The sequence below is a fragment of the Anastrepha obliqua genome, chromosome 1 (genome assembly GCF_027943255.1).
Source record: "Anastrepha obliqua isolate idAnaObli1 chromosome 1, idAnaObli1_1.0, whole genome shotgun sequence".
NCBI classification, from domain to species: domain Eukaryota; kingdom Metazoa; phylum Arthropoda; class Insecta; order Diptera; family Tephritidae; genus Anastrepha; species Anastrepha obliqua.
This window is the reverse complement of record NC_072892.1, coordinates 20595490-20603174: the sequence shown is the minus strand read 5'-3', so window position 1 is coordinate 20603174 and position 7685 is coordinate 20595490. Positions and strand designations below refer to the sequence as shown.

The 7685-nt window shown below is 35.1% G+C and overlaps 3 protein-coding genes across 5 annotated transcripts; 2 read left to right on the top strand and 1 right to left on the bottom strand.

Moving 5' to 3' along the window:
- Positions 1–1163: 1163 nt before the first annotated feature.
- Positions 1164–4297, top strand: LOC129246909 (uncharacterized). The gene is made up of 4 exons (XM_054885645.1): positions 1164–1285; positions 1345–2899; positions 2965–3137; positions 3723–4297. The coding sequence occupies exons 2-4, from the start codon at positions 1390–1392 to the stop codon at positions 3846–3848; spliced, it is 1809 nt and encodes a 602-aa protein (XP_054741620.1). The 5' UTR covers positions 1164–1285; positions 1345–1389; the 3' UTR covers positions 3849–4297.
- Positions 4284–5853, bottom strand: LOC129246914 (uncharacterized). The gene is made up of 3 exons (XM_054885657.1): positions 5599–5853; positions 5111–5530; positions 4284–5048 (listed from the first exon to the last, which is right to left on the bottom strand). Exons 1-3 carry the CDS (start codon positions 5738–5740, stop codon positions 4420–4422), a joined length of 1191 nt encoding a protein of 396 aa, XP_054741632.1. The 5' UTR covers positions 5741–5853; the 3' UTR covers positions 4284–4419.
- A 115-nt stretch (positions 5854–5968) lies between these two features.
- On the top strand, positions 5969–7329 carry LOC129246921 (acylphosphatase-2). Of its 3 annotated transcripts, XM_054885686.1 has the most exons (4): positions 6179–6230; positions 6298–6314; positions 6518–6627; positions 7125–7329. In XM_054885686.1, exons 1-4 carry the CDS (start codon positions 6182–6184, stop codon positions 7237–7239), a joined length of 291 nt encoding a protein of 96 aa, XP_054741661.1. In that variant the 5' UTR covers positions 6179–6181; the 3' UTR covers positions 7240–7329. The 3 variants fall into 3 exon arrangements, with proteins under 3 accessions (XP_054741644.1, XP_054741654.1, XP_054741661.1); XM_054885669.1 differs by having other exon boundaries at positions 5969–6314; positions 7125–7323; XM_054885679.1 differs by lacking the exon at positions 6298–6314 and having other exon boundaries at positions 5984–6230; positions 7125–7322.
- The last annotated feature ends 356 nt before the right edge of the window (positions 7330–7685 follow it).

The window sequence follows — 7685 nt, the reverse complement described above, 5'->3', positions numbered from 1 at the left end:
TCTATCGGTTAAGGAAAAGGTCTCAATGTTAGTTGCTTTTATCAGAGACCACTGTGTCGTAGGTTGACATGCTCAAAGATTGAGCATACCTCATTTCGACTATTCCCAACAAACATTAAGGTTAGAAAACGAGTCGGATTCGAATGTAAATTGTAAATGTTTAACTAACGTTAGAGAATGTGTTTGCTGCATGAATGGGGAGGAGGAAGAGTCGGTCAGACATCAGATATCCCGCGTGGCAATTCACTAGGTTTAGATACTTTGGCTCATCGTTTCTATATGATACTGATGATCTTAGGGTTATAAGTGTTAGCCAGATCAAAGGGTTTGCATTTAAAACAAAATGGTTTAACGAGGAGTAGCAGATTAACTGCTAGTGTGGTATCACAATGGATCGCCAACGGTCACGAGAGTTGGTTTAGAGACCGACTGTCATTCCTACCAACCTATCTAACTGTATTTTCTACTATTAGTTTATGAATTATCAGTGTAGCGTTTGAAAAATCAGTGTAGATCATATCTACCTAGAATCTCTTTAGAAATGCAGAATTGCAGTAATCACAGATAAAGCCAGTTTGGTGATTTTCGCGCCGTTAGCGAAGAAGCTATGTTGATTAATGGAAATCAGTTTTTTACGACAAGATATAGTTAGTGTCAATCTCAACAATCCCGATTAATTTGTAGACTGAAGACAATTTTGAGATGAGTCGGTAACAACGAACATCAATTTTAGTTCCAATCTTGAAAAAGGAGTTAATAGAGTATAGGTACTTCTACTATTCCACAAAAGTTCCGGAGCCCAAGCATAAATTAAATACAATAGTAAGCGGTTTAGCTAGGTATATTTTTAATAAAAATAAGAAATAGTTCCATTAAATTGTAACTCAGAATGCGTTCTTTTTGTATTTATTACTATTATCGCTGCACATGAAAGATTTCCGTACATTTATTTTTACCAGTATACTTCTAAATGCATATACTTTGTCAGCTTTTGATTATAGCCGAGGTTTAAAAAACTTTTAATTTTTTATTTACAAAATATTTTCATTACATACTTACTCTAGAATTCCGTAATTTTACGGATCTAAAAAACAATGAGTTGTCAACTCTGTTAGTCATCTGACATACTGTCAATATTTCTCTTTGTTTCGTTTTAGCATTCATTCGCAAATTTTCTTCCTGCTAAAACTGAATTTATTAATTTGTCTGCAGTGTTGATAATTAATGGAAATATAATAGTGCAATTCGTAGAGATTCCAGAAATTTTTCTAATGGTCCTCTAAAGGTAAAACATTTATAAAATGTTACAGTAAAGAATACTAATTACCGAAATCATTTAATTAGAGAGAATAGAGACCCGTTTTTCAGACAAAGTATTGCAGGTGGAAAATGTCTAATTTTAATTACATGGACAAAGTTCCTGTTAAAATAGCAGAAAGTTTTAAGCCACCACCGAGATTATATCAACTGCCGCAAGCCGTAGTGCATAAATTGCAATTGTCAGTAGACCATTACAATGAAGCGCCACAATATTGCTATGATTTCCAGTTGGAACGAAAGGTGCTCGCTAAAATACCAGAATGGCGCCGTATGCGACAACTGGAGCGCGAGGCACGTCGAGAACGTAAGGAGCGACGAGAGCAAGAGCGTTTGCATGAAGTTGAAGAAAAAAATAAACAAATGCTCGGAGCCGTAAGCTATCCCAGCGCAGATGATCTATACAGTTCGGATAGCGATTCAGATGGTCATAAGAAGAATGTGTTAAATTCAGCAAAAGCATCTGATGGAGAGCCAAGATTGGTTTTAACGACGCAAGTCAATAGCTTTGACAACATACTGCAGCCAACAATTATATCTAGAAGTAATGAAAAATACAGAATATTAAATGGCACAACAGTTACGGATGTGCAGCCACATACTAAAAACGGAAAATATTCGGGCGGTGCCAAAGAAGTTAATGCTTTTAACTATAAAGATTTTGAAGAGGACACCTCATCACCTTTCGATAATGTTGAACTAAAAACCATTAATGATCTAGATATTTTAGCACAAGTGCTGCACAATACGCAGTTGCATATGCAAAAAACCCAGATTAAAGATGATGCGCTGAGCAGTTCGTATAAAGAACAAAATGAGGAAAATAAAGTAGATAATATTATAGCCAAGCTAGAATCCAAAGATAATACTCAAAGTGTTAGTGTTATAAATGAAAATATTAATGTAGATTATTCAAAAGACAAAATGCCAGAGGTAGTGAGTTTAGAAATTTTACAAAATACTAAAGCAGCACTGCAAAGAGTTGACTTTGGAAATTTAGGCCACCAATCTTGGCTCAACGAAAATAATCCGAATACAAACATAACCAATAACAGTATGACTAGCGCTGCAAGCTTCATTGGCGACATGCCGACTTGTACATCATATGATTCATTTCCAAATCCATCAAATTCTTATGGTGCATTGTACAATGATATGTCAGAATCACATCTATCGAAACCTTATACGAATTTCAATGTTCATCCAAGACAAGTCACGTCTCCATCATATGGTGGTAATCACAATTATTTATATGCACCCCCTTACAATGGCATTGATTCGACACATGGTAGTCCCAGACATTTACCGCACACTTCTGTCGCAACTTCTACATACGTGGGTAACAATGCAAATGACTACGGAATGCCGACATTGGCCAGCAACGGTATAAACTCGCAACAGCCACAACAATTTTTAGCCATTAATGATTGTAACGAATTTAATTCAAAGTCGAAAAGCGTGCCAGATATATTGAAAGAATTAAGCGATGAGGTACGAAATTCGGAAATCCGCAGATCACGTTACTACAGCTTCAATTCTGAAGAAGGCAAACAAGAACAAGATAAGCCCGATACGGATGAAGGTTTGTTTGCTAATTTTTGCAAAATATATGTATATGCATATTTACAGAATTTGTATGTGGCACAGATATTACGCCTAAGCAGTCACCAGTGAAAATATCCAAACCTTTACGCGAGGAAAATTGTTATGCAAAATTGTCCCCACCTGCGCAGCGATTAGCTACAAATATCAGTTCAATGGGCTTCCCACTGGAGCGTGTTGCGAAAATTTCACAAATTTTCGGCACAGATGATAAGAAGGTGAGTGACTTTGATTGTGTAGGAAAAACGCCATGAAACGCATTTGTAGCAATATTCAAAAATGAATACGTGATCGAATATTACTGGAGAACGTTTCTTAGTTTTCTCTAAGAATATGATCAAATGAGTCCAAAACGTGTCACGATACTAACCATTGCTGCACATGCTCACTCATCTAACTCCCCTCTCCCCAAGGGGTCCAATGCTGTCGAAGCAGCACTCTTTTCGGCGTACTGCTAGAAGACCTCGTTGACAAGACTTATTTTGGTGCACATTCAGCTTTGAACAGAGAAATAGAGCACTTTAGTGTTTTCTATACGAATTTTTATTTCTTAGAAAATTAACTGATATTCGTACATACATATTTGTATGTCAATGCTATGTTGTGAATCACTTCTCTCTAATATCGGTCAATGAGTCCCGTTAAATTTTCTAAAGTTTCTTTTTGCCATATTCCACTCGAAATGCATATTATTGCGTTGGGCAACAAAAATTCAAGTATTATATAAAAAAAGCTGATTTTATAAAATTTTATTTAGTAATTGTTTTATTTTTATTATTATTATTATTTTATTGCTATTGCAGATTGTGGAACATTTAATACCACTGAGTGAATTGATGGATTTGGGCTTCGATGAAGTGAAAATCTCAGAGGCGCTAATAAAATTTGATAACAATAAGGAAAAGGCTTTGGAATATTTAATTTCATAATCGCCTGTCGCCAACTGCTTCGTAAATATGTTAATACCGTCACATACATAGTGTATGTATGTATATATTACTGATGTGTAAAACCATTATCATATAGTAAATATGTATATAATTTTTGCAAATAATAATGTACCACAAGTGAAATTCAAATCATGTTGGAAAAAATTGTACACACATACACATGTAAACCGCAATGCAACTGATGCAGTTGAAAAAAAAAACGCCGAAATCATCTAGTTCGTTAATTGTAATATCAAAAACCATTTCATTAAAAAATTCCACGAAGTTGTTTAATAACAAAAAAAAAGCTTTGTATTTTTACAAAAGGCATTAAACACGCAGAAAACAAAAGATTAATTTATTAAAACAAAGGTGAAAAATCGCAATGTAATTGAGTATTCCTAAAAGTACGTAAAAATAAAGAAACAGAAAATATACAAATACATACACATATATTTTTTTAATTAAATTAGATTGCAAATACGACGCAAATTTACAACAAATGTTGACACCACAATTTCTAAAATGATTTTGAAACTGCATCGTTTATTCTTTCTTCCTTCACGGGCTTTTAATTCATTGCTCCCATTAAGAGGTTTACAGCAACATCTATATTACCACTTGCTATAGTCAAATATACTAGATTGTCCTCGTAATTGAGCAGTCCCATTTGTGCCATAGTGCGCAGTTCGTTTGCATATTGATGAGTGCGATACTGTGCTGGTAGATCATCGCTCTCCTCTTCCGTAGCCTCGGAAGTAGGTGCTTCTGATGTGTCCATTTGCTGTGTCTCTTCGCCCTGAGCACTATTGTCACTGCCCGGTTCATTCAGTTGATTGCGGCCGTGGCTCAGTGATTCTAATGCCCGCTGCAATTCTGAACGAAACATTGACGCTGAGATACGTGAATTACTATTAGTGTTTAAGAGTGATGCAGATGAAGCAGCCATCGCATCATATGGCGCTGTTGTGCCAGATACTGTATTATCTTCATCACTATTCCTTTGAGCAATGCTGGAGAGAGAATTGACAGAACCAACACCAATTCGCGTTAGTGCTGTTTGCAATTGATGACGGCTAATCATACGTATACGGGCGTTTTCCAATTGTGCTCCTGATTCCGAACGATCATTACTTGTGCTTGCACTCATCGAATTTTCCTCCTCAGACGAATTCGTCGAATCCGTTGCTGGTTCCGAAACTGTTGTATAGATAAAATTTCTTGAAATAAATATAAATGCAAAAACAAAAAATGTTATTTACGAGTGGTGGACGAACTTCTAGCCAGTTCTTTTTTAATAGTATCAACCATAAATGGTGCAGCTTCGCAAATAATTGGGTACTCCTCAGATATGTTCTTCACTACTTGTGGATGGTGCAGTGCATTAAAAAGCACTGAATCTCTAATAAGTGCTTGCGCTCCTAAATTACGTCGAAATTCTGGATACTCCGCCAAAATTTTCTGCAGGATATTGATGCGCGAATTTACATTTATTTGAGTATGTGCGATTACATTAAAAAGTTCTTGAACATGAGTGATATTCTCAGGACTCGTTACACCTTCTGGTGGCACGTACGTCGGATATTGTTTTGCCTTGCTAAAGCAATGCACCGTGGCGCTAGGATGCAATGCTTCCAACAATTTGTTCTCATCCTTGAGAGCTATACCGTTGTATATTAGTTCTGCGAATTTAGTAAAATAAAAAAAACAAAATTGTTTAGCTGAAATTGATCTATGAATATACAATTACCTAAATTTGTTGCGTCGTACTGCAATTTTTTACCAATTTCTTCTTTCAAATAATGTACATTACGATCAAAGTCGATATCATTCAGTGATAGAAACTCATTTGATTTATCTCGTAAATGTACGCCAGCAAAGAGCAAAGGCATTTTAATTACTTATATTTAACCGCAGATAAATTGATTTCCCTAAAACTCAGTTCAATAACTGTTGAAAAATAATGGAGACAAAAACTGTTTTCTGTACGCTTAATGAATTGAAACGTCATGCACACAGGGTTGCCGTGCACCAGAAAATTTATTTACAAATATTAATTAAAATTATAAACAATTTGCTTTGTAACTTAATGTCTCTTGTAGTAGAGGCTTTATAAAAATTTCAATGCTTTTGGAAAACGGGAAAATGACTTTATTCAATTAATTGTGAAAAACAAATTAAAAAACTGGAATGGCTTAGACATTACATTGCGTATGCGCCGAATTTATATTATATCTGAGAATACAATCTGACAGCCAAGCGAATAAAAACAAAAGAAACTCACAATTTATATTATTGTGCCATTGTCACAATTTGTATAACATTTATTGAAAATGGCGGAAATATTAAGTTGTGATTTTGAAGTACATGGCATTGTTCAAGGTAACTGGAGAATTGCGTTCTTTTAATATATTTCTTACATCAGCAACCGACACCACTTTTTTTACAGGAGTTTCTTTCCGCATGGTAAGCTCTTTGTTTGATTGTAAATTATTACGAGCTAGTGCTATTAATAGACAGCCAAAGAAACTGCAAGGACCTATGTACATATAACAAAGTTACATATACACCTACATAATAGCATAGCATACCGTTGCTTCATTTATGATAGCGTAGTCGATTTATGGATAAATTCTGTGCTATTTTTAATTAATGATAATATTTTGCAGTACACCGAAAAGCAGGCTAAATCTCTGAGTGTGCGTGGGTGGTGCATGAACACACCACACGATACCGTCAAGGGTCAAATCGAGGGTACACCGGAAGCCTTCGAGCAAATGTAAATATATTATACCAAGGCCATAGTGTATATCAAGGCGAATTTATAGGTGACTTCGGTAGCGCAACAAGAACATTTACACGCATTTTGTTTTTAAAATTTGGTTGCTTGAGTGTCAAAACTTCAATGAGAATGTAAACAAGCAAACAATCCTGCTTCTTGCAGTGCACTTTAGCATCCAAACTAGCAAATCGCGATAAAAAAAGAAATCAGCTGCTGCATGCAAGAATGATACACGGCGTACAGAAGCTAAAGGGGCGGAAGAAAAAGAAACAAGTAATTTCTCTTTTGTTTATTTCGTTTACTTCAAACGATAACCGGTTGAGGTTGCCAAAATCGCGCAAAATAAAGCAGCGGTTTTCAGAAGGTGCCACCTTTAGTTTCCGTACACCGTGTACTACAGCGAAGTCATTTTGTGTGGATTCTTCTTGAATTGTAAATAGTAAACAAATGTTGGCGTTTGTTTTTATAAATTTAAATTAATTTTTCTTTTAAAGGAAACTTTGGCTACAAAAAACTGGAAGCCCTACTAGTCGCATTGATAAGACCGACTTTAGCGAGACGAAAAAATTACATGATTTTACATTTTCAAATTTTTCAATTCGTCATTGATCGTATTATAATGTAAATACAATATTTTAGTGCAAATAAACTCAGTGATTGGAAAAACAAAATATTAAACACCCAGTAACAATCAACATTAATCGTGATCCACATGCGGCGCAAAGTTCCGTGTTTGCATAGATCAAATTATATATGAGCGGTTGGCTGTGCATTGAAAGTTGTTTACATGATTCAACTTTCATAGGCGATTTTTTGAATTTTTAGTTGAACAGGATTTTGCTATTTCCTTAAGTGAAATGAAGTTAAAAGTGAAATAATACAATAACTTTGTAATATTGATGATAACTTTGTAATAGATGATCTACTTTTTCGTGCTTAACTCCCAATCCGTAAATAAAAAGCGAGATTTCCCATACGAAATTTCTCTCCCAAAATCTGAGATTATAAAATAATCCTATATAATAACCATACTTTTTGACACAACCCTGTGTTTT

Coding starts and splice junctions, on each gene's coding strand:
- LOC129246914 (XM_054885657.1), bottom strand. CDS start 5,740: ATGCCTTTGCTCTTTGCTGGCGTACATTTACGAGATAAATCAAATGAG. Junction 5,531..5,598: donor GTACGACGCAACAAATTTAG/GTAATTGTATAT, acceptor CTAAATTCGCAG/AACTAATATACAACGGTATA. Junction 5,049..5,110: donor TAGAAGTTCGTCCACCACTC/GTAAATAACATT, acceptor TCTATACAACAG/TTTCGGAACCAGCAACGGAT.
- LOC129246909 (XM_054885645.1), top strand. CDS start 1,390: ATGTCTAATTTTAATTACATGGACAAAGTTCCTGTTAAAATAGCAGAA. Junction 2,900..2,964: donor TAAGCCCGATACGGATGAAG/GTTTGTTTGCTA, acceptor TATGTGGCACAG/ATATTACGCCTAAGCAGTCA. Junction 3,138..3,722: donor TCGGCACAGATGATAAGAAG/GTGAGTGACTTT, acceptor TTGCTATTGCAG/ATTGTGGAACATTTAATACC.
- LOC129246921 (XM_054885669.1), top strand. CDS start 6,216: ATGGCATTGTTCAAGGTAACTGGAGAATTGCGTTCTTTTAATATATTT. Junction 6,315..6,517: donor CAGGAGTTTCTTTCCGCATG/GTAAGCTCTTTG, acceptor AATATTTTGCAG/TACACCGAAAAGCAGGCTAA. Junction 6,628..7,124: donor CCGGAAGCCTTCGAGCAAAT/GTAAATATATTA, acceptor TTTCTTTTAAAG/GAAACTTTGGCTACAAAAAA.